Below are 27,039 nucleotides of genomic sequence, written 5' to 3' on the forward strand. Positions count from 1 at the left end.
GGTCCTCTTGATTAAAATGCAACAAACTGAGCGAAATTAATTATTTAACGGTTAGGTTTTAAACAGCTCTGTCTTAAATCGATTCTTTACGTTTACTGAGCACACTTCAAAAGAGTGCACATGAATCATTAATGCATTAATAAGCCAAAGAAGCAGCTTCATAATGGCATCATAGTTCTGATGCTTCCCGTCAGCTTGGCGATTCAGTGTACGCTGTCATAAAAGTCTAAAATATTTTATTTGTAAGAATCAGTTTTGACCAAAACCTCTATGTGCTTTACCCCAGTAGGATATTCTTGTTGGCTCTTGTTTTGAGGTTTGAAGGTTAATGTAAATGTTGAGCCTTTTATTAACCAGTCATTTGACTCTCACTTCAGAGGTAGTTTATGGTTATGGTTACGAGTGTTGATGGAGTTTGGCCTATGATTGGCCGATGAGGTTGTTCCAGGACAAACAAACAATCTTAGTCTGGGAATTTGTCCTACCTGACACACTGCAAAATGTTCAGTGTGAAATTAAATATTAAGCTTGAACAGCTCATGAAATTTAATAGAATTCATTTATCATAATATAACAATACAGTATAATTTCATCCACACCTATCATGAGTCATACTATTGACATTGCCTGAACTGTCTAATATATAAATGTGTATTGATAGGACATAATGTCATGAAAAAATCTAAACAATTAACCTTTATTTGAAATTTGAGAGTTGTATTCTAAATGGAATTGTATCCCATAATGCATTTGCTACACTATACCAGTCTGTCAAGAGTATTGTCAAAAAAAAATTAAAACCAATTTTTTAATATATGCTAACATTACTATTTATTGAGGCAGCATATTTATTAAAATGTTAGTTTTTAATATTTAAAATGTAACCACAAATGTTATATACAAATCAAACTTTCAGAAGCACAGGACCAACCTACAAAGACTGTGTCCTGAATAACTTTTATTTTATTTAAACAGGAATGAAAATAAACAGTTAATATGTAATTTAATATTTATGTAAAATTTAATTTTGATTTAATATAATCTAAGTTACTTTTTTAGCATTATTTATTTTAAAAATAAAGCTTACCAAGTGTCATGGAATAACAACAAATAAATATGTTAACCTATCATATTTATTATAAATAGCCAGGCCTTCTCGCCAACATCAGTGCCTGACCTCACAAATGCGCTTCTAGAAGAATGGTCAAAAATTCCCATAAACACACTCATAAAACCTTGTGGAAAGCCTTCCCAGAAGAGTTGAGGCTGTAATAGATGCAAAGGGTGGGCCAACTCCATATTAAACCCTACGGATTAAGAATGGGATGTCATTAAAGTTCATGTGCACGTAAAGGCAGGCGTCCCAAAACTTTTGGCAATATAGTGTGTATATATATATATATATATATATATATATATTACTGTATATATATAATTTATTTATTTTATGTTTTTTTTTTAAATATATTACTGCAGAATGTTTCTTTGCAATTTTCTTTCATACCCAAAGTGCATGAGGGTTAAGAACTTGTGGTACCAACATCAGTCACTACCAACGGATATTTCTGCCAAGATTATGACTGGCATCAATTCTGTGGCCTGCACTAATCCAGATGCTGCAGAAAACACACACATACACAAAAGCTTCATTGCCACTCTCACAAGCTGTCTTTGCCAACTTCAAATTGAGATTACAATTAAGCTCATCAACTTATTGTCTTTGGTTGACCTAAAATGCCTTGGATGAACTGAAGTGGTAGAATCACTCATTTGAATTCATTAATCAGCTTCAGCCTAATAAGTAACCAGATATACTCCGATCCACCGAACTAGTAATCAGACAAAGTAATCAGAGCGTAGAAAGATACAGTTTCTTCAAGGAAAGTGCATTCTACTGACTTTTCCTCCACAGAAATTTAATCAGTGCCCTTAAGACGTAATGGAGAGATGTATAATTCTCTTGCTCAGTATAGGTGTGCAGTAAAAAATGGACAGTTTCATAAGACTTTTTGCAGAATTGCCTTTAACTGCAGGCAATGTTTAAATAAAAGTTCTTTTTTTTTTTTTTTTTGCATAAAATAGACTCTGTTCATATAATGTTAGAGAGTTTATTATAAAAAACAGTTTTTGAAATGTAATATTTAGCGGCTCCTTTTCCTGGAGGCAACACTATGTGACAATGGAAATAAATTAATCAAAGACTTTGCCAATGCTGAATATAAAACACTATCTGCTACATGACAGAAACTAATGAAAATGGCCTTTATTTGATTAAGTAACTACTATAAAGGTAGATATTTAATAATATTAAATAGAAAAACAAAAACAAAAAAAACATCTCATTAACAATCATGCCGGTCTACATTCTATTCATATCCACTGTACATTACATAACATTACATTACACTTTAACACAATGTTGAGGCAACAAAGATATTTAGACAATGCCTCCTCCTAAATTAACACAGTAAATTAACACAGTTAATTTAGATGAAATGTTTGAAATGGAAGTTTACTCGCTAACAAATGTTAATTTGTGTTAACTATGTTAAAGTCCTTATTGAACCTATTAATGTTCTCTTAAAGAAAATGTAATTGTTATTCATTGTGCAACAGAGGGTTAACAGAGATAGTAATAATTCCAAATGTTTCCCCAAAACTACACTAAGTTCATGGTGTTTAGATCCTCATAAAAGAACAGTGAGAGGGAGAAAGGGACTGATAAGCAGAGTTAATAAGATTGACCGGTTTTTATTCAGACTGCAGAGAGAGCAAATTATATTTAAGGATTGCAACCACAGCTGTGCTTCATTTCATTACATGCACATATGCAGGCGACCCTCTGGCGAGGGATGAAAACAAACATCCATGACAAGACAAGTGTATGTTTATCACTCATCCTTTATTTCTTTTTCCCTTCAAACTTACTGTCCTCTTTTGGGTTCTTACATTATCTCTTCTTATCCTTCACTCTTTCATCTGAATCTGAATGTTTTCTTTTTCTCTCCTCTCTTCTCGCGACTCTCTGCTGACATTGAGGGCCGATCAGGGAGAAGATAGAGTGACAGAGATGCATGTTAATGACCCGAAAGCACTGATCGATTCCTCACAGGGGAGAGATAGAGAGAGAGGGAAAGAGGGAGAAAAGAGTGAGAGTGGTGGAGGGAAGGAGGAGGGGACCTGTTGAAATGCTGACAAATAGCTGAAGACATCTGGGCAGGCAAGAAGACGAACATGCCCCCAGAGAATGACAGAGAGAGAGGGACAAAGAAAGAGAGAGACAGCCATTTCTAGAGTTTTGTTAGCAACATGTTTCTTAAATACTAAACTATCTATCTATCTATCTATCTATCTATCTAATCTATCTGGTTTACCTCAGTTAGTTCATGTTAGGTTTGTGTTTAATGACTTTCTAAAGCCAAAAAGCTCAACACGGTCTGTTGTGGATCAAATCTGCTTTTCAAAGGCAGACTGTTTGCATATGTGTACATGTGTGTGCGTGCACCAGGGGAACCGGGAAAGGCTCCACATGTAATATTTATTGGACATGAAATCATTGCTTATTCCTGAGGCCATAAGAAAAAAAGAGCCTGCACATATACATTAATCTACCTCAGTAAAGACTTATTCTCAGATTACTGGATGGAAAAAAAAACGTTATGTCTGTCATTTAGTTTTTTATGTGTGACTATCTGTGGGCATTCTTTTTTCTTTTCTTTTTTCTTTTTTTGGAGACACTGTTAATTTGATATGCTTATATGCAAAACATGTTAAATCCTACTGATGTCATGAGGGGCAGAAGAATACATTGGGAAGTAGAAACCATCTTAATCATGTAGGGTTGTGTTTGACATTGGACTGGTTCCTGGGACCAGAAGTGGTCTTCCTCAAGGGGGCGTATGGAGGCTCAGAAAGCTGAATGTTTTTGTAAGCTGAGATGCATTTTTTTTTAATTCACTATCTAGTACCTTGAGGTATAAAAACACATGACTGTAAGATATCGTGCCGATTTCATTCATAAATATTCTTTTTTAGTTCACATTTTTTAAAATTTCAGCAATAGCACTATTCAGGGATGTCATGCACATTGTTTAAAGTCCCCCTAAAATCAAAATTTAAGTTTTTTAGCTTTTAGTATGAATATGTTAGCCTTAAGATTATGAATAAGCTGGTGTGTTCCAAAACAACGACAAAATTCACATTTAGGAGATATTTAAGCATTCAAAACTTACAGTCTCTCACTTCCGCTAAAATGGATCACAGATTTTCATGACATCACCGTGCACTTCAGCTTCTCATCAGATCTCCTGTCCAATCAAATGCTCTCTAGAATCTGAAATCCCGCCCCCTTCTACACTATAAACAGACGCTGAAGCTGCGGCTGAAATCGGTCATTTGTTCACACATTTACTAGTTTCTACATGGTGAATGGCACATAGTGCACTATATAGAGGATAGGTAACATTTCAGACAGTGTAAATATGCTTTCCATTGACACGAATGAAGTCTGTTTTCGCGTTAGTGTCACGTGAACCGCTGCAGCACGAGCACAGTCTGCTCTGGTCCATAGACACAAGATCACAGAGCGGATCATATCTGCGGACCGCGAGTCGGCTCAGACCACAAAAGGTATCGGACCCATTTGAATTCTGCAAAGAATGCTGTATTTTAAAGTGATATAGGATAGTGATATAGGATACTTTAAAGTGATATAGGATACTGTATTTTAAAGTGATAGAGGATAGTAGGAGGAGAAATGGTTAGAGATTAGAGGGAAACTGAGGGTTTTACGGCTCTGGCTGAGCTGTGGTATAAATGTAACGCTATTGGCTATATTAAAAAAGGTTCGGAGCTGTTCGATATATCCCGCCCTGTCTTCCTGTTTCAGTTGAAATTACGTCAACACATTGAATAATGCTGCGCGTTTCATGCCAATTCAGTGGGGCTTTAAAGGATAACCATTGACAAAATTAGCTCACTTGATGCTCAAGATGAGATAAGTCATTAAGTCTGGTTGTATGGTTTTTGTTTAAATGGGACCTATTATGCACCAGTTTACAAGATGTAAAATAAGTCTCTGATGTCCCCAGAGTGTGTATGTGAAGTTTTAGCTCAAAATACCCCACAGATAATTTTTTATAGCATGTTAAAATTGCCACTTTTTGGGGTGGAGCAAAAACACGCCGTTTCAGTGTGGGCCCTTTAAATGCAAATGAGCTGCTGCGCTCGGCCAAAAGAGGGCGGAGCTTCAAGAGCTCGTTCTCCCCTGTCAGGATTCAGTCAGGAAGCACTATAATGTCAGAAACTGCAAATATATGCTTTATGGAGATAGAACAGGTATAGTTTAGTTCAATTACAGTTATAACTTATATTGTCTTTGTGTTTTTATTCACTATATTAGTACAAGCCTGTTGTACCGGACCCCGTTCGACTTTACCGATGAGTTTTATGATGTTTATTGTACTTCACACAAAAGATGAAGCGTCTGTTTTCACTCTAGAAAATCACTGTAAGAGCTTAATAAAACACAGTGCAAGTGTGCATTAAAATATTATCCATAAACTCTCTCTCTCTCTCTTGCATTATCATCAACATACATAGCAAATTACACAGAAACACTCGTTACAACTAACAGTAAACAAATATATAAAGACCTTGTGCCTTTTCGGGTGGTGCTTAATAAACTGGTAAACTTTATATCCGTAAATTAACTCCGATTAACTGTAATAAAGTGCTCTCACCTTCATTACTGCCGTATCCAGTATCACTCTGGAGACTGTAAGCTGGATCACAAACAGTTTACTGATCTATCCTTGAGTAACAATTTTTTAGCACAACCTCTGTTTTGTATTGTCCCTTTATATTGACATACGTTCACAAAGCAGTCCGGTGTGAAATGATTCGCACAGACATAAACGAATTTCGGTAGAGTTGAGGGAGCATTTTCTTTGAAAACAAAATGAATCCACCTCGTCTTCAGCGGCTCAGATTTAGGGAGTAAATGGAGAGAGCTATGTGGATTAATCCATCCAGCTACAGAACACCTAAAATGCTTGGGAGACATTCTCGTCAGTGCAGTAATGGCGGACTGTAAAACTGGCTGTAAACTCGCTCGGGGCGGTTCTATGTTAAAACGGCAGTGTCTGTCAACATTCGTGGGCGGGACCTGTGGCTAATGTGACGTCACATTGCCAAGGATCTGGAAACTGCTTTTTCTGAGACACTGCTTATGATTTATGGGGATTAAAACAAAAGGAGTGGTTGGATTTTTATCATTATAGGGTGGCTGTGTACACACACTGCCAACACACATTTATAGCCAAACACCATGCAAAAGTGAATTTTGCATAATAGGTCCCCTTTAAAGGAGACCTATTATGCAAAATTCACTTTTATAAGGTGTTTGAAAACAGATGTGTGTCCACAGTGTGTGTAAACAACCAGCCTATAATGGTAAAAATCTACCCACTCCTAATAATCTTAATAATCCTCATAAATCCTCATAAAAAAAACCGTGTGTTCTCCAAACACACGGTTCCAGATTTCCTCCTACTCTTACGTAAGAAAAGGGAAACCCCACCTATGACTGGTAAAGATCTGCCCTGTTCACATAGATACTGCCCTGAGAGAGCCACAGCAGTCCGCTATTTGTTTACTCGCTGTAGCAGCTGGAGATATAAAAACTCTGCGGCAAAAAAAATTACAAATGTTCTGTTATTGGATGTACCAATGAACATAAGACTCTCCATAGACCCTCTGCATCTGAGCCACTGAGGACACCGTGGTTGAATTTCAATTATGAAGAAAATGTGCCAACGAAAGTCGGTGAAGTGTTATACATTTGCACAAATCATTTTACGCCAGACTGCTTCACAAACAAGGGTCAGTTCAATGCTGGATTTGACCAAAAGATTAACATGACAGCACATGCTAGTCGATGAGTTGAATCAACTCCACAACAACTACATAAATTTTATAAACTAACTGTTCAGAAATGCCTAGTTGCATTCTATAAGTTGTAACTTCTTCCTGAGTCTCTCCATCAGTGTCCGACTCCGGTTTGAATAATGTAAGGCTGGTTTTTGGTTGTATTTTGGTTGTATGAGATTCTCCTGCTTGTTGTTTTCAAGTTTCCGAAGCACGGGCTGTTAAAGCTCCGCCCTCTTCTGGAAAGCTGGCCGGGAGCAGCAGCTCATTTGCATTTAAAGGGACACACACTTGGCTCAGAAATTTGAGCAGGCACATGTCTACTTAGTTTGAATGGACTTGACTCTTCTGATGCTGTTACTATTATGTTGTGTTCACAGACGTAGGTGTGTGAATTTTCTTAAACTTTTCTTAAGGAATCAGAGATCTATAGCTGCAACCAAAAACACTCCACCTGAACTGAGAAGCAGGAAATGGCAGCTATGCATTATGTTTTCATGTGCACTTGCTGACACAGGGCATCGCTACAACAAGACTTTAACACACCTGCCCAAAATGTACAAAGCACTTCCCAGCTCTTTTTTGGGTAACGAGCATGAACCATGATACAGGCGCAGAGAGGATGAGCTCGCATAGATAAGCCATGGTTTTTTCTATTATGCAGGGTGAAAATGCTAAAGCTTGTAGATTTGTATTTATATAAAAACAGCAGAGCGGGGAATAAGAGGGATAAAAGGACAAAAATAAAGGTGGAGAGAAAAGGATGGCAAAAAGAAATAATCCCACACAAATGCCAAACATATTGTTGTCACAGCAACACTCCTTTCTCAGCAACACAGCTTTCTGTTTCCCCTCCTTCTTATCTATCCATGTATATGTACACTGGCATCTTATCAAAATAGCACAACTTTATTTAACAAAACTATAACCTACTCTGTCGGGCCAGAGCTGTGTTCATATACTTTTAAAATCGTTCAATAACTTTTAAAATTGCTTTTTGCCAAGAATTGACATTGTTCTTACAAATTCTACTGATATAAATATGTCAGCCGGCTAACATAGATATTAATGTTTCATCAAAATTTTGAGAATTATATTTTTAGTCTTCGAAATAGTTAAAAATAAAAAAGTTTCCCCACAACTGCACTCCACTAGAATATCTCTTTATAACACAAATATTATTCATTTTAGTAAGTCCGCTTCTTTCAGACTTTTATTTTATTGAAGTGGTAAAAAAATACATTTACTGATTAAATTGGAATTTTACATAATCTTTATCTAGCAAAATAAAATAATTAATTCAGCTGTTCATCAGTTTTCAACACCGTTATATAAATTATGCTATTATATATGCTCTATAGATTTATATAACACCCTACATACATACATATTTACTATGTTATATAGTTTGTTATATAAATTATTTTTTTGTTTTATTAGTTTAGTGTAAATTTATGCATATACTGAGAATGATGCCCTAACTGTTATCCTTTGTTTTGTTTTTTTTCCTTAGTAAATTTGGCTCTTTTAAACTGAATCTGATAATTATATAATTTAAAAGATAATGTTACCTTATCTTTAATGTAGTTAGATACATTTTGTTATTTATTAACTATTTTTCTTAAGGGTAGCTTGTCTGTACTTTAAATGATGTGTAGCTTGTATCTTGGCATGTAGCTTCCCCAACAAACCTCATAATGTGTCAAGTGCGAGAGGACACACATGTGAGCGTGTTGTTGATGTGAGTGTGCGGCTGAAAATGAAGACAGCTGCTTAGCAACCTACGTAGCCCTTTAACGGAAACACACATACACCAGCTCCATCTTACTCAGAGCAGAAATATCATTGGATCAATACTTTCTGAAAATAGGTCTGGTGTGTGAGTTTTTCTCTGGTTGTTCTGTGTTTGACCTCCTGAATCTCAGATTTAACATCGGACTGATGCTTCAGTTTCAATCTGCTCTAAAAGTGTCAGGTTCACGTGACTTTTAAACTACCAAAATTATTGCAGTGTTCACATTATACAGCATTCTTTAAATCTGTCATCTTGTTAGCAGAGCAGAGCACACACTACACAATCAAGCACTGACGAGGTCCACAAATTACAAAATCTCTGACCTGCAGCTTTTCTAGATAAGCAGTCTGTTTACCTACCAAAATACACAAGAAATTGCCACTGAACTTGAGACTTTGCCAGAAATGCAGTCTAAGGAGCAGGTGGTTGTCCAAGTTGGTGTGGCACTTTTTCTTTTTTTTTGGCATTTTTTGCATTTATTTAGAATAGACAGGAAAGAGAGGGGGATGGGATTGGAAAGGACAACAAGCTGGTACTTGAACCGATGTTCAACTGTGTCACATGTTGGAGCACTGACTGCAAGGCTATCCAAAAAACAGTTAGTTCTACATTTAAGCTAGTCTTATTCACAAACAGCCTGAACCGCCCACATTCTGATGCATATTGCACACAAAACTGGAAAGCACTTGCTCAATCTGGCAAGCACTAATCTGACAACTTCCGGGAGTAAAGGCTCACAGGGTGGTTTATCAGTCCTCAGGGAAGCAAAGTCTTGTTAACAAGGAACTGGTTGATACAATGAGCACTTGAGGGCAGAATTTGAGATGACTGTGCTAAGTCCATACATATTTTCTGCTACTTTTCTGTATATAGTTTACAACAGTTTGTAGAGATTGATGCACATCAAAAAATCTGCTCCTAAACAGCAAGAAAAACAAAAAAATGGCAGTTGGTTCACAAGTCAGATAAAAGGTCTCTTCCAATCTAAGCGGGTGTTTCTTGGTCAGATGCAGCTGCACTGTGGACCAGACATTATGACGTTTAGTCAAAGATCTTGATACACAAGACCAACTCCACTTTAAACTGCTCTGGTTTTCACAACAAAAAAAGGAGAATAAATAAGAATTCACAAGGAATATTCTGTAAATACATTTCTACATAAGTCCTGTGGGCCTCAGAAGCTCTTGTAAAAAAAGATCAATGTAAAAGTCTGAATTCTTTCAATATCTTTGTTCTATTTTGTCCATCTTTCTGCTTGTTGACCTTCTTGACACCATCGTGTATTTATATTTATCGGATCTCTTTAAATCACTTTATCTCACTTAAAAAGTATCTGGAACGGAAATGAGTGGCTGTATTGCTCTTCTTTCTCATTTCCCCTGTTTTCTAACCCATATTTGTGTGTGTGTGTGTGTGTGTGTGTGAGCGTGTGTGTGTGTGAGGGAGGGAGGCTTCAGGAGTCACTTTGATTCTGCTCTCTGTCTCTGGCTGAATGTGTGCAGGTATAGCTTTGATATTGTGATTCTGTTCACTGTGATTCTGTCTTACAGTACATGTTGAAGTCAGTGTGCAGCTGAAGAAGTGGCAGCTTTGTCTTTAATCCTCATCTATATGCTGCTTCAAAGCCAAGAATCATACTCACCATGCACACTTACACACCACACACACATACACAATGACCTGCTGTAAGTGTACTAGGGCCACAAGATATAGCAGTTATATCTCGATATTTATGCATTTGCTTTGAAATGGCAAAAGAGGGATTTGTTTCAGAGAAACCATCATTTCGACCAAACAGCCTTTGTATCCAATTAGATTCAAAATAATTCATGCAAGATGTCAAACGCAATCAAAATCCAGTTAAAAATAATTAAGCCATTCCATGGTTTTCCATGACCATAAGCATAGTAATAAACTGCAAAATATTTTTTTTTTCCATTTTCCTATATATTTTTAGTATATTAAAAATGCTACACAGTGACCTCAGTGAACATTTTTGAGTGATAATGCAAATAAACTACTGAATCTATTCACTGAAATAGATAGTTTGATTTCACCTAAACAAACTGAAGCAAACAGGAAGTCTCAAAGCGCAGATGAGCAGCTGATAGCCATTGTTATATGTTTTATTTGTGGTACTTTACACTACTATTCAAAAGATTGGGGACAGTAAGATTTTTTATAAAGTCACCATGAAATCAAAATGGACAATTCTTGTTTTTTTTTTATGGAATATTGCAATAAGTATTATAAATGATTTATTCGTACACATCATTATTTTTTTTAATTCATGTGCTCTCAGAATCTTTAATCAAAACAACTTTCCCTTCCTTTTGCAACAACATCTCTTGATGATGATGTGTTTACTGACGCGAGGGCAGGAGAACCTGTCACTCACATGATATCACAGGAATAGCAAACCAAAACCAACCAATCAATTCCTGATTGACGAAATTAAGTCCCACCCTACATTTTTTCTTCTTCCAGAAGCCGTTTAACTTGGATATATACATCACAGTAGGTAAGAAAAGACTATCGCAACTTCTGTTTAATGCCAATTTTAATATATTTATTCAGCAAGGATTCATTAAATTAATTAAAAGGGACAGTAAAGACATTTACAATGCTACAGAAAAAAATCTTTTTCATTTCTTTTGAACTTTCTAATTATCATAGAATTCTGAAATAATGTATCACGGTTAAGCAGTACAACTGTTTTCGACAATGATAATAAAAAGAAATGTTACATGAGCATCAAATCAGCATATTAGAATGATTTCTGAAGGATCAGGTGACACTGAAAACTGCAGTAATGGCTGCTGACAATTCAGCTTTGCCATCATAGGAATAAATTACATTTTGAAAACACATTCAAAAATAAAACAATGATTTTAAATTGCAATAATATTTCACAATATTACTGTTTTTACTCTAATTTGATTAAATAAATGCAGCCTCTGTGAGCATAAGAGACTTCTTTCAAAACCATTAAAAATCTTACTGACCCCAACCTTTTGAATGGTAGTGTATATTATTAGTTCATATATTAAAAATTCCATGCCAAAATGATCAGAAAAATCACTGCAATATATTGCCCAAGTGTGTATAATGAAATTCATAAATACTTCATAAATACTGCAGTTCAAGCTAGGTGAGTTCAGTACTACACATGCTGTCACTACACATGCTGTCACACAATGGCCTTACACACACGACCATACAATTGCAAAGTTCCACATACACACATCTGTACTTAAATGTCCTGTTACACAACCACCAACACAAGGTCACTTTAACTGCAATTTCAGCAGAATCTCTGCTTGGGGAATCCATACACACACACACACACACGCACACATAAAGTGAGGGTAAATCCCATTTGTGTTTGTGAGTGTGTGCAAGTGTGCATCGAGTCATTTATCACTGGTGTCCCCTGTTTTTTTAGCCTGCCCCAAGGGTTGATGGGAGATATGGCAACCAGTCACTAAGAGTGACATTCTAATCTACAACACCTATATCTAGAGCACACAGGGTTCCTTTCTGTCTCACTCTCCCTCTTGTTTTCGCTCTCTCATCTTTACACTCTCAACAAATACACAACATGAGCCTATTTATGCCAAAAGTCAAAAAGTAACTGTTGTATAATTGTTTCAGTAATCTAAGAATTTTGGTGATGTTTTACAAACCAGTGGCTCTCAACTGGTTTTACTTTAGGAGCCTGATCAAATGATGTGCAAAAACCATGTTTATATTAAATTTAAGTGAACACATATTTAACAAAGTCTGGAATGTATTTTGTTTTCATCTTTTTTTACCTGCTTTTCGAGAATCAGGACATGTCGGCTACTTTCTACCAAGCAGTTTCTACTAATACACAGCAAATAAATGGGGAATGTTTTCTCCTCCCTTGTAAGATCATTAGCCTAACAATGTGAGATTATATGATTAGTTGCATTTTATTTTTGGTATTTAGCATTGTTTTTGCCTTATGATCCTAAGAACAGACTTGTGTGCCATTTTTGGGTCGCGACCCACCAGTTGAGAACCATGGGTTTTCCATTGATTAGCTGTTATCTGCCATTTCATTCCACTGGCTTAGTATCAGCCTTTCCTCACACACGCACAAACACAAGCACCTGTTCTGGATTCTGACAGCCTGCCATAAACAGTCAGATTCTTCTCTATAACCAACGGTAACAGTGGCTAAAAACAATGGCTGGTGGATCAAAGCCTTCCCACTTCTCTCCCCCATCACTACACGCCTTGTTTTTCCCCAGAATCCTCCGGGAATTTTCCGCTGACATTTCCAGCCATGCTCCAGAGCGACTAGCTCTAATTCTCTCCCTGAGCACCCCCTCCAGAATCTCCATCTTACAACTGGCTCATTTGCCAGGTCTAAATTAGCTCAGACCAATCGGGAAGAATTTGACAGTGCACATTCTTAGCTAGCAACATCTGGGGAGGTGTCACGTGCTTAGCCACTAACCTTTCTCAGAGAACATTAGATTCGGAAATTAAATGTGTACCCACGCTAGGTAATGGTACTATACTGTTTATAGTAGGAAAAGACCCATAAGGAGCAACCACAAAGAATGTGTCATCACTTCCTGTGTCCAAAGTGTTCAATATTTTAAAATAATTGAAGCCAGTCAGATTTAGGTTTGTGAAAAAGATGTCTAAATGTTTGGTACCTTTTTTATAGTTCTCCTTATTAAATATTTATGGAAATGCCACAAAAATATGCATATACCTAATTAGTAATTACAAATAGTACCAAAAGTTTCTGGATGGAAACTGCTTCCAATTAAATTATCAGAAAGATCATTGGAAGATGATCATGAAAGATGTGTAGTACAGGCCATTTTAGTTAAGAAAGGGTTGCTAAAAACGACTAAAAGAGGGCATGAAAACCATACAGAATCTGTGAATGATGGGAATAGAAAATTTGTTCTAAACCTTCATGCTGTTTTCCATGAAAGTAGAAATAAGGAAAAACTTTTTAGCAACTCTTTCCATTGAACAACACTTCGTAGGCATCAGTGGCATTAAGTTTCAAAAAGGACAAAAAAAAATCACCATAAAAGTTGTAAATTCACACTAAATAAAGCATAATGGAACATTTAAACAATTTTACAGTATAATCATGGAGGCCTCCATTGCTCTCCTGGGTGCCATTTGGCAATTCACACTTCAGTCAGTAGGTGGCGGAAATTAACCTTTTTACTTTGGCTGCATCTGAAAACTGAAAAATTCTGCCTTCGGAAGACGCATTCCGAGGTAGGAAGGCATCAATGCATGTCCGAATCCAAAGTTAGCTTTACTTCCTGTCTCATGAGATGCCTTCATCATTTTTGAAGGCAGCATAGATGTATCCTTCGCTGTCTTTGATATCCCACAATTCTGTGCTTTCTAATCTGTGACAGTAAATAAAAAAATAAAGATGGCATCTGAAAGTTGCGGTTGGTGGTCAGTTGGTGTATAAATGTACGTTTTTGACCATTGTTTTCCACTTTTGATGTCATTTATAGCGAGAAATTACTATTGCAGTAATAAATATTCACTTAGTTATCACCAAAGCTCGTTCTATTTTCTTGTAGATCATTAAACCGTTACACTGCCTCAGAAGCCTGTCCAAAATCAGTTTCGTGAGGTGCCTTTGTGCGCAAACGCTGCCTGCAAAGTCATTGCCTGATAGGGCAGCAAGTTTTCGGATGCAGCCATTGATTCAGGGTTGCCAGGTTTTCACAACAAAACATGCCCAATTGCTCCTCAAAACTAGCCCAATGGCATTTCAGGGGTCCCACGGTAAAAATCGTGTTCCGGAGGGTAAAATTCGCATTTTTGCGGGGCTCCCCTGGTAAAATTTGCATTCTAGGGACTAAACATCACATTATTTTGGGTCGATTCAACCCGCGGACATGAAAAACAACCCGTGGCAACAGTGTAAAAGTAGCCCAATTCTGCAGGAAAACCGCAGACTTGGCAACACTGCATTGATTTGACAGCCGCCTTTAAAACAGCAGAAGTAGAAGGATATTGTATTTGCACCACCTACAGGACAGGAGTGTATTGTGCTGCATGGCGCACAGCAGATCAATGGGGACTGCCACAATTTTATTGTACATAATTAAAGGATTAGTTCACTTCTGAATGAAAATTTCCTGATAATTTACTTACCCCCATGTCATCCAAGATGTTCATGTCTTTCTTTCTTCAGTCGAAAAGAAATTAAGGTTTTTGAGGAAAACATTCCAGGAATCTTCTCCATATAGTGGACTTCAGTGGGGTTCACCGGGTCAAAGGTCTAACTTGCAGTTTCAGTGCAGCTTCAAAGGGCTCTATGCGATCTCAGACAAGGAATAAAGGTCTTATCTAGCGAAACGATCGGTCATTTTCTAAAAAAAAAAAAGTATATACATTTTAAAGACAAATGCTTACAAAGGTCATACGTGACATAGGCGGAAGTACCGATCCAGTGTCTACAAAGAGAACGTGCAAAGATTAAGCCAAACGTCCTTTACAAAAAAAAAAGGTAAAACAATGATATCGGATGATTTTGAAGTTGGAAGAGAAAATTAGATGACGTTTTTCGCCCTACCGCGGTACTTCCACCTACGTCACACGTGACCTTTCAACGTAATGCGTGGTGCATCGCAGGGCAGTGCAAGACAAGCATTTGTGGTTAAAAAGTAAATAAATTTTTATTTTTTTTAAAAAATGACAGATTGTTCCGCTAGACAAGACCCTTATTCCTCGTCTGGGATCGCGTAGAACCCTTTGAATCCTGGAATGTTTTCCTCAAAAACCTTAATTTCTTTTCGACTGACGAAAGAAAGACATGAACATCTTGGATGACATGGGGGTGAGTAAATTATCAGAAAATTTTCATTCAGAAGTGAACTAATCCTTTAAATATTGGGTTGTTTTTCACTAAAACCTTTTGGAAAACGATCAGGAAGTTGCAGTTACTTTTGTTGACACTCTTTAAGTGCTTTGTTAAGTGTTAAAGTGAGTCACAATGTAGTGCCACTGTATTGAATTCACCCAACCGGCTATTCATTAAATTATCTCCTTTCGTGTTCCAAAGAAGGTGAGTAAATGATGAGTGAATTTTCATTAATTTCATTTCATTTTAGGCTGTTCCTTACAAAAGCCTATCAGATAGCTTCAGAAGACTTGTAATATAGCACACAAGTTGTATGGACTAATTCTATGGTGTTTTCTGTGCTTTGACAGTTCATTATGAACTTTGGCAAGAGCTGCGTAACGATCCTTCAAAAAACTCTACATTGTACATTGAGTTCCAAATAAATATAATAAAAAATAACAGCATAAAGGTTTGGAACAAAATAAATGCATGACGACAGAATTTTCATAGGTAAATTGTTCCTTTAAATATCTGACTCTCTCCCCTATTGTATCCATTTCTAATTGTTGCGTAATGTCCGCATTAATTCATATACACACTCATGTGCATGCACTTGAAACTGAAAGCTCTGGAAGTCATGAAGTCATCTCACAATAGAGTGTGAGCGGCTCTTCAATCTGTTGAACAGCCTCAGAGAGGGGCCAAACGTGGGAACGAGATTATGAATGAGTATGTGAAAGAGAGAATGAACACCATTTTACTGCTCTTGTCCCTCTAAATAGCCTCTTTATACTGACTGAGGCCAACTCAAACACCCACTCCAATTCAGTGACACAAACACACAACATCCCCTTCTTGTCCTCACGAAAACATTCACATAATATATCAGACGCGAACACCTGCGACTAAAAATTAACCAAATTGATATTTAGTCTTTTTGGTTGATAATCAGTCGCAGATGTTCACGTCTGATTTACTAAATTTTCACCAAATGCTGCATCCAAAAAATCCCACACAGCTACAGCTCAATTTCTGTCTTTTGTGATTAATTGGAACAGGTTGGAAAAATCTTGTGATAAATGTGCTTGTAAAATGTAGAATGTCCCTGGTGATGCTTTTTATCTATTTTTTTATAATTTATTTTTACATTTTTTAATTTATTGTATTTAAATTTACTCAAATTAACACGCATATTCTTCAACCACCTCTTACCTTCACGTCATTCACATTCATTCTCGTCCCTTTCTTCCCCACGAAAATGTCATCTATGTCAACCAGGATGTAGCGTTCCAGAGATCGTGACAGCTTCCTGCCTGTGAGATAAGCGATGGCATCCACCAATATGAGTCTGTGTAACCAGTAGCTCAGCCCATGTCCAAACAGCACACGCTGCACCCCATCGTACAGACCCAAGTCCTGCACGACGGTAGCATGAAGACCCTGGGGACCTGGGATCATCTGGGCCGCCCCACTCTCACTGGGCCGAGTTTTAGCCAAAAGGACGGGTTCATACGTGGAGTGATTGAACTGGAACACAGTCCAGTCTTCTCCTGGTAAATGCCCTCGATCCACTTCTGCCCGTGTTATGTAGAGCAAAGGTGAGCGTGGATTTACGCAACAGTCTCGAAGTGCAACATTTGTTCGCAATGTCAGAGGGAAACCCCTCAGCTGCAGTGCAGGCTGGGAGTTTTCACTTGCACGGTGAAATGCAATGACGCCAACGCTGTATTCGGCACAGTATTTATCCAGCAGGTCGCGGTTCCACGCATCCATCCCGACATACTTGAGAAGGTTCTCGTAGATGACCAGTGCATAGCGTCCACGGCCTTTGTGCGTTAGAGGTGGAATATCACCCTTCCCCGGCGCAATTTCAGCGTGGTAACGGAATTGGTTGGATTCTAGAATGGCGATGATGTCCTGTCCCAGTTGAGAATACTGACTCTCCACAAATACCAGCACCACCGGATCCTTACGTGACGGATCGATTGGTTTTGGCGTCCGAGGTTCTGACTGTCGGATAGGAAGGGCCCGGAGGTCAGCACAGTCTGGACCTATGGCGCGGTCCGTGAGATCCAGTTCTTGGGTGGAGCCTGTGTAAAGGTAGTAGGCGGAGACTAAAACGCTGACCATACAGAAGGTGGCGAGGAGGATGACCAGCCTCCTCAGATTCCTCCGCAGCTTGGTGGCCAGATTCATGGCAAACGGAGCACATGTGTGGGAGTGTGTGTGGGTGGGAGTCTCTGATTGATCACTGAGGCGGGCTAAAGATGCAAATTGGCTTTTTTGGTAATCATGCTGCAGTCATGTGACCATCTCACAAAACTGGCAAATTCGCTTCCAAGGCTTTTGGTTGATAATGTGGCACAATGTTCAGCCTATGACACCAGCTGTTCCCGAAATGAATCCTTCACCTAACTAGCAGCCCTCCATGTCCTGAGATTTTTCCTGACCCCCAACGAACCTGGAGAGGATACAGATGACAAACGACAAGCAAATTTATGTTTTAGTACAACTTTAAGTATCTCTGAGGTGTGTGTGTTCCTCTTACAGAAGTGTTCATCAGGGGTGTGTATGGATGCTCTTGAGGGGCAATTCAGCCGTCAGCCTTCAGGTTGTTTTCAATCAACACTTCACCAGCTGTGGCCAACACTTCCCGGGAGGAGTGTGTGATTGGCTGTATATAAATAGGAAGTTGGAGGCTGAGCCAGTGGGAGCCTAAGGGTGGCTCTAAGGGAGAAATTCATCATTTGTCCAATAGGAATCGACTGTGTCACACGTATACTGCATGTACATCAGGTAATCTACATGACCACATTTTGTCTTCAAAAAGTTGCTAATGCAGAAAAAGGGAAAGTGTACACTCTCTTTTTCTTCTTGTAGACACCCTAACACAGTGGACAAATACAATGAGGATGGTTTGATATTTTCTCATAAACTGCAAATGCAGTACATCCAACAAGTGCACTTGTTCACTCTCTGTTTATGTGTGTGTGCGAGGCTATGTGCATGTCATGGTCGGTGTGATATCGGAGTATGTAATTAAAGGAACATGAATTACACAAGATTGAAATAACAGATTACAACGTTGCGCTGGAACATCACAGGGGAATTCAAGAAAGTGGGAATGTGAGTCGGGAGATGAATTTCATAGGGCGAGAAAAACAGATTACCAAAAGAGTGCTCCTAGTTCTGTATTATAACTCAAGCAACGGTTTAGAAAGTGGATTAGATTGTGACATGCTAGTAATTGCATTTAGCCTACATGACATTCTATATCAAAAACATGTGCTTATTTTTGCAGGTGCATATTAATATTTCACTATTCTACCATGTTTACTGAAAACTTAATAATCAACAAGTTTAGTGTAGTCTGGCGGTTGCAAAGTCCCGCTGTGTGTGCAGATTCGGCTAATACTTGCTAATACTTTTACAGGTAAACAACCTAGTTGTGTGGACATTTGAAGTGGTCCTCGCTATTTTACAGGCTTATAAATCGGTCAAATCATATTTTGTTTTCAATCTAACGTCAACAGGTTTGTATAAGGGTTACGTTTAGTAAAAATCATCATCTTCTTATAAAAAAAAACCCCACTGCGTCTATGAGATGTCCTCACTAATATAGTGTGCGCGCGCGTGTGCGTGTTTCCCCGCGAGGCGGCGCATTCTTTAAAAAGGGAAACATCGCCAGAGATTAGATATTTTGCCTACATTAACTTGCATTAAAACTAATAATACTAAATATGGATACCTAAGACATGTCTTTGCTCAGTCCTGTCATGTTTAACAGACTAAATACATTAATAGTACATTTTGGTTAAAAACCCAAAAAAGCTACAGTTTCTGTTTAAGATTAACAGTTTTATGTCAAAAATAACCTGAGGCAAAGTCTAAAACAAAAAGAGAAAATGTAAGTCGAATATTTAGAAACAAACAAACATAGGCTAAAGTAGCCTAAATTTACAAGTAAATTGAGCCTTAACACATTCAAGGATTCTAAAAAGACCACTATGGCTGTTAGAATGTTTACGATGTTCTGTCAGCTAGAAAATTATTTTAGAAAATGTTTTCAAATACTTTTTTAATTAACCCAAGAGATAGGCTATAAAATGAAGACAAACATGCACATGTGCATGTGTTATCGGTGCGCATTAACGGTCGCTCTTCAAACTAAACCGGAGATCGTTATCAATCACGCTTTAAGAACTGATTTTGCTCAAGAGAAATTGTATTAAAATAAAAGACCGTTAAAGCCGTTAAATACAACGCGAGCGAAATTAAACGCACAGCATCTCCGGTCCGATACTGGTAATGTGACATTCCAGCACAGCATATCTCTAAATCTTACACACACAAAGATGTTCAGCACCCCAATCAGCACAAAGTTACAACACTAAACGTAACTCAGAATAAGCCGCACTTTCGCCTTCTCCGGCCGACGAGCTTTCTTACCTTGAGCCGAACCTGAGGCACAGCTGAGCGGGAAGCTGTCACACCAGAGCCGCCTCTCTCCGGAACACCAGCTCCTTACAGCTCTGAACCCGAGCGCCCAATCTCATTCACTGATTCAGAGGCAGCCATCTGGAATGATGCGGGGACCGGTTCGCTATTCTCTCCGCGCCCTCTTCCCCTTTCTCCCTTTCTCTCACTGCGACACGGATTAAAGGAGCGCGGGGGGAAGACAGGTCTGGAGACAGGAGGAGAGACAGGACTGGAGACAGCAAAAGCGCTCAAAAGACGAACTGAAGAATATCCCGAGAGGAGCGCTGAGACACAGGACTCCCCTCCACTGTCAGCAGTGACTGAATAGTGCCGCTGCCGCTCTCTGCGCTTTAGCTCACCAACATAGAGTGAGCGAGCGAGAGAGAGAGATGCTCAGAGTGATTGGCAATTTATATGGTATGGCAAGTATAAATACATGGAAAGTGTGACAAATGCTAATAATTTTTTATTACGGTATCTCTAATTACTAATTATTTTCTTCGTTTAATAATAATATAGGATAGTAGTAGGCCTATTGTTTAAATTCACAATATAAAGCAGCTCAGCAAAATAATAGGCCTGCTCCACTAGCCTACATGTAGTCTCACTTTATACAAATTTGCGTTACTCAGTGTTTATAAAAATATCAGTAATTTTAACAGAGGAAAGCAACAGTAGGCCTACAGTAGCTAAAAACCTGCTGCAAGTTACCTCACCATATATGTGAAACTATATTGTAATTTAAAAGACAATAGCCTACATGTAATTTTACTGTAAAAAAAAAAAGTAAAAAAGCAAAAAAAAAGTACTATATTGTTAAAATGAAATAGGCCTAAAATTTTGTTAAAATTGTGTTTTTGACAAGTAAAATGTATTGTCTAATAAAATGGGGAAATTGATGAATGCAATAACAAATCACATTTTTTTATTTTTTATTTTTTTTATTTAGACTCTATTTTTGTAATCAGTTACGGACAATGGAGTGTTTATGCTGAATGCATCAATTTATGCTTTGTGTTTATCGTCGTGTGCCAATTTTGTATTCTGATGGTATTTGTGTTTGTAACATTGAGATTTTTCATTTTATTATTGACTGCGGTTTCAGAAGAGACCAATTTTGATTAATTTTAAGGCATCATATTCTATTGTCACACCTATATTATTATCAATGTGGTAACAGATTTTAATGTCTCAAAGATGTTGATTTTTTTAACATTAATTTAATGACAAAATAAAGGGAAAAAAAGTCACTAAGGCATCCTGTAATGCTTGCTATAGCTGCTGGTTTTTAACATAAAAAAAAGGGTACAAAAAAGTGTAAAGAAGAAGAAGAAGAAGAAGAAAAAAAAAAAATCCCCAGTTGCAGGTACTTAAACCCTAACATCATATTTCTCAGCATTTAATTCCAATGCTCAGTCTGGTCTCTATGAGTGGGATTTTCTGTTCTGCTTTTCGTAAATCAAAACGGTTTGAGGGTTTAACTCAAAATGAAACAGGACAGTGCTGACTACTGCGGAAATGCTAAAGGCAGTGTGGAGCAAACTGTTCTGCAGAATTAACTACAACTGTAATAAAAAAAAAAGATTGATGTGATTCTAAACAGTATGAAGGGAGGTGCAGTTTTGGTTGATGATTAGGGCATTTTAAAATGGACAAAATTCTGTAAGAGGAAGTGAAAACTATTAACAAGGAGCTCATTAGAGACATGTTCAAACATGAGTGCCTACACTCGACCATTTAAAACACTGTGAGTGTGATTTGATTAGAACAAACCAACACTCACTGCATGCAAACATACACACACGCTCAAAGTTAAACAGCTATTTAAAGGAGGATGAGAGCTTCTGTTGGGTGGCCTGCAAGTCTGATGAGTTGATACAGACAGGAGCCAAAGAATCTTTCTCTCTCACACACGGACACAGTTCTTAGATACTCTGAAGAGGCAGCATTAGTGTATGCCTCATTTGGGCCAAATGTGATGGTCTGGCAAGCGTTCAGCTCTCCTTCCTCTTGCTCTCCCACCACTCCTCTCCATTCCTGTTTCCCTCCCTGTCCATTCCTCTCCTCTCCCTCCTTCTTTCTGGAGCTAATGGGGCTGAAAGCTTCCAGCAGTTCTCTGCTAAAACATGCGTTTAATTTGATTATTTACTACCTATTGTTTTCTATCCTATAGAGTTCGAAGAAAGTAAAAAAGAGTGAAGGTGTATGTTTGCGAGAGAAAGACGGGAATATGTGTGAAAATTAAGTGAGAGAGGCAGAGAGAATACTCTGAATGTCTCTCTCTGTGTGTGTGTGGTGTGTAAGTGGGTAATTGTGTGTGTGACGAGTGTGTATTGTGTGTGTGTGACAGGGGAAGCCCAGCTTGTATTTGTTATTCTAATTGAGGCTCCTCAGTTGTCTATAGATTCATTGTGTTGCACTCAAGATTTAAGACTTAGATTTAAACCCAATAGGACCAACACTTTAACTTATCAAAACCATCCCCCACATAAAGAAAATTAAAGGAAATTATGAACTTCCAAACTCCCCCCTCAAACATTAGCACATTTAATATACTTCCTACTAATCTCTAAACTAAAAAATGTACATGCGTAATGTTTAATGTACTTCTCAAGCTGACTTTTACTATATAGTACAAATTTGGAACTGTATTACATGTTGCATGTTACATTATGTCTCATTATACACTGCCCGGCCAAAAAAAAAAGTTGCTGTTTGGATTTTAATAGGCAAATACTTAAGATTCTATGGATGGATCATTATCATATTTTGTTAGTAAAAATGAATGTACTTAGGTTGATTAACGTTAGCATTTTTAGGTTACCTTTTTTAGGTTACCTTTTTTTCAGTGTGCTAAATGAACATACCGAATATAAATGTAATAAACATACATTGGGGGAGTTGACAAATGACATGGACATGAACTTTTTCGATCACATTTTTTTGTATTATATTTGAATTAATGTTTTGCATTCAGTATTTTAAAATGTACTATGGTGTGACAATTTAAACATTCTATGTAGTTTCAAAAACTGCATGTGCAAAAATTATAATAAAATGTTTAAAATCATGTTTAAAAAAGGTTTTTGATGGAGTCACATTACAAAGCAAATTAAATTGGTCCTATTTGTAACAGTGCCAAAATGTATATTTATAAAACGGTTAGTTCCTGTCCTTGATTCTGATTGGTCAATAGCTGTGTTTTATTCACAATAAAACACGGCTATGACCGCTTCACCCAACGGCTCAGTGTATCACTACACAACACCCTTAGCAACCACCCTTAGCAACGTAAATTGTATGTTCTCAATTAATATTGTTTATTGAAGTTTACTTTTTTATGTAGAAGTGTTGTGAGCAAGTTTATTACCTGCATTCATATTTAGCATTATCCTTCAGGTCAGTCCTATGTTCATAATAAAAAATCTGTTTAAATGTCTGATGTATTATCTTGACCTTTTAACAGTTAAGGGGTTTTCCCGTGACTGACAGCACTAGTCAAAGCATTTGTCAGTTGCGTCTTGTTCCGTGTTCACAACAATTCAGGCTTTTCAATGAAAAAGTCTTCGCTACTGACTGACACACTCATAAAGACAGTCTTTGCCGCCATCTAATGGCGTAATAATGTAACTTCTGTTGCTGTTCACGGTGAGGGACTACTTTTTCCGGCGGAAGGAAGGCTTTTAGTGAAAGTTTACATTGATGCATATTTTTGGCTTTAATATTTGTGTTGTGTGGTAACCGTTTTATAAAAGCAATAAGGTACTCGTGGCTGGTGCTGTATCGTGAATAAGTCATGGCTGAAGGGGTTACTCCGCTTCTTATCGTGCCTAACGCCCTTCAGCCGTGACTTATTCACGATACAGCACAGCCTTTCGTACCTTATTGCTTACATAAAATTACTTATTTATTTTAATAAAATTGTTTAAAATGAAGGGGTATTAACCTGAATAGCCACACTAGTGCACAAAGATCATCATTATATTTACAATTGAATAATACTCTAAAAAGACTAACATAGCACCAGCATATGTTGTTAGATCCTTGCCCTCAAGCATGGGATAATGATGTGATGGTTTGTCCCACAAAAAGACTGCCTAAATAGCTGAATCAGCAAAACAACTTGATCAAGCAGAAAGGCTATGCTGAAAGCAGAAAGGCTATTTCTAATAAAATTTAGTGAAGTTTATTTTCTAAACATGAGAAACTATTTTCCAGTGGTGTAAGAAACATACATATTTACTAACAAGATATATTATCTGAAAAGAAAATCTTATCATTACACAAGTTTGTTTCTCGGGTAAATTTATCTGGGTTTAAGGATGTTTAGATTCTGGAAAGCAAGACAAAATATTATTAAGATTTTCTTTCCTTCCTGGTAACCTCCATTTGAAATGATTCAGATAAGATGGTGCTTCATTTTTATGCATACCAACAATAAATTGAAAGTGTCAAATTTTAGTCTCACGTTTTATGACAAATATATTGTAGCCTTCTTTTCCAGTCTCTGTTTCACTGACACACATACACTCACTCACTCAAGCACATCGCCACTGTGTGATCTTGCTATCAAGGCTTCAAAACCCCCTGCTTGCTGTCAGGGTATTGCTGTTGATTCATGTCTTTCTTCCTCTTTTACACCATCAAAAAACACACACATACATACACACTTCTCTGAATGAAGGCTTAACACTCTATGCTGTAATTGAGGCCATGAGATATAGAGCTCTCTAACACAGAGATAAATTCCCTGTCATCCCCCTACCTGCGCTTTGATTGGTGAAGAGATAGCATCACTATGACAGCCAACAACTATACTTCAAGCAGCCTGTCAGCAGACACACATCATTTTCCATCAGCAAATCAGCCAGGCTTATCTGGGAAACGTTCTCTTAACGTTCTTCAGGCATCCTTGACAAGCACTTTAAATGGGTATTTAATAGATGTAGATTAACCTAGCTAAAAACCCCATATTGTCTTTTTTGTTGGTGAAATTTTAAAAGTGAGATGGGAAAAGCAGAAATCTTTTTGATGTTAAAATATTTTGTCTAATCCCAGCTTAATGTTCAAAGACGAGTAAGCCATTTGTATGCGATAAGTGAAAACACCGTTGCACTTTCAAAACATTTGCACAACCAGTGACACATAAATAAAATAAAATAAAATAATGTGTGATATCTGCATGGGAAAATAACATTTGGTTGTTTACTGGCCATTAGACATTCAATCAATACTTTTATGTCATGTGTAAATATTTTTTTATTAGTTTCATTTTCGTAAAAATGCTTGCTAATTTATTTCCATTTCGATATTTCCCAGTTTAGTAACTATACACACCAAAATAAAACAAAATTTAAAATAAAATACAACCCGAATTCCGGAAATGTTGGGACGTTTTTTAAATTTGAATAAAATGAAAACTAACAGACTTTCAAATCACATGAGCCAATATTTTATTCACAATAGAACATACAGTGGTGGTCAGAATTATTGGCACCCTTGGTAAATATGATCAAAGATGGCAACGTGATCTCACGAGAAAACGTGTGTATTTTTACGTAAAGTGTGGTTCTACCACACGTACATTTACTTACGTTTTCATACACACAAAAACGTACAACATTGACGTATTTATAGGACTAAAACGTAAAAATACTTGCGTATTAACAGCAAAAAAACGTAAATCATGTAACGTAAAGTGTGAATATATATGAATTCCCATGTATTAATATTAAAATTGTGGCTTTAATGATTTAACGATGTTTTTAGTCGAATTTATTGAAAGCAGTTTACTCATCTACTTAATATGAAATAACATTTCTGTTCGTGACTTGTGCTGCTCGTTTCGGAGGATTACATAAACAAGACTACAATTTGAAACCTTATGAATAAAATTTCTGTAATTGTTTAACAATTTTGTAATATTTAGTTTGTTTGCTGTGCTACACATAAGGCGTTTTCTCCTATGCAGCGACTGACAATACAACCATAACATACACCAAAGCACAACATAAATTCACAAATCACATCCATTTTATTTGTTCGCTGTACTCCAAATCTTTAGAATCCATGTTTGTAAGGAACAGATCCAAATTCAGGCCTTTATCCATCGATCTTCATCTTCATTCTCAGCAACAGCGACAGTCACAATCAAAGCTCGCGCTTGCTATGATTCAAATTTGAAAGTAGCGCCACCCTTGAGAAGCGTTACGATGCACTGATATCGAACGCTCATTTGTTCTCACCTGCTTCGTCACAGATTGCGACATGCCGTGTTTCAGTGGATTGACATTTGAAATGAGTGTCGCGCCTTCACGGAGAGAAGCCGGATTTATCATATTTTCATGGATTAATAAGTTAAATTCTGCTCTGTACCCTATAAAAAACTATTACCGCCAGAGAGGACTGTAACTGGAACTCATCATCATTTGAACTACTTTTGGTACCACTTTTGAAATTTTCGCAAAAAAATAAATTATTGTGATTACGCTTGTTTGTCATTCTTTTATTTATAACAGTAGGTAGTTTAAAGAAATGGTTATGGGTAGGTTTAGGGGTAGGTGTAGGATTAGTGGCTCAAAATATCGTTTTAATGTTATATTTTTAGGCTACTAAAATTGTAATTTTCCTACACATTTCTGTTCTTTATGTTTTATTCTTTTAACATTCTGTATAAAGTGGATAGGTTTAGGTTCGGGATGGGGTTTAGGGATCTTACATTTATCTACAAAACGATAAAATGGAAATTATACATATATCTTTATGACATGAAAGATTCGTAAATATTTTACGTTTTTTTCGCTGTAAAAAGTATTTTTACGTTAGTGCCATAATTACGTCAATATTGTACGTTTTAGCACCTTTCTAAACGTATAAAAATGTACGTTTTGTGTCTTTGAAAGTTACGTATTAATACCTACGTATTAACAATAAGACCAGGCTGAAGATGACTGTAAAAATAAATCTGCAT

At 37.2% G+C, this 27,039-nt stretch overlaps 1 protein-coding gene across 3 annotated transcripts in view; it reads right to left on the reverse strand.

The window, feature by feature from the left end:
- The window catches only part of ndst3 (N-deacetylase/N-sulfotransferase (heparan glucosaminyl) 3), a 75,316-nt gene extending 53,844 nt beyond the window's left edge, over window positions 1-21,472 (reverse strand). Inside the window, exons 1-3 of one of the 3 annotated variants that reach the window (XM_051893483.1) lie at window positions 20,040-21,472; window positions 18,139-18,264; window positions 16,803-18,051 (exon numbers count right to left, since the gene is read on the reverse strand). In XM_051893483.1, the coding sequence (XP_051749443.1) occupies window positions 16,803-17,786 (984 nt within the window). In that variant the 5' untranslated portion in view covers window positions 17,787-18,051; window positions 18,139-18,264; window positions 20,040-21,472. Of the gene's footprint in view, window positions 1-16,802; window positions 18,052-18,138; window positions 18,318-20,039 lie in introns of all 3 variants that reach the window. The other 2 variants (XM_051893474.1, XM_051893466.1) reach the window with 2 other exon arrangements.
- Between the last annotated feature and the right edge of the window lie 5,567 nt (window positions 21,473-27,039).

The sequence above is a fragment of the Ctenopharyngodon idella genome, chromosome 1 (assembly GCF_019924925.1).
Source record: "Ctenopharyngodon idella isolate HZGC_01 chromosome 1, HZGC01, whole genome shotgun sequence".
NCBI lineage: Eukaryota > Metazoa > Chordata > Actinopteri > Cypriniformes > Xenocyprididae > Ctenopharyngodon > Ctenopharyngodon idella.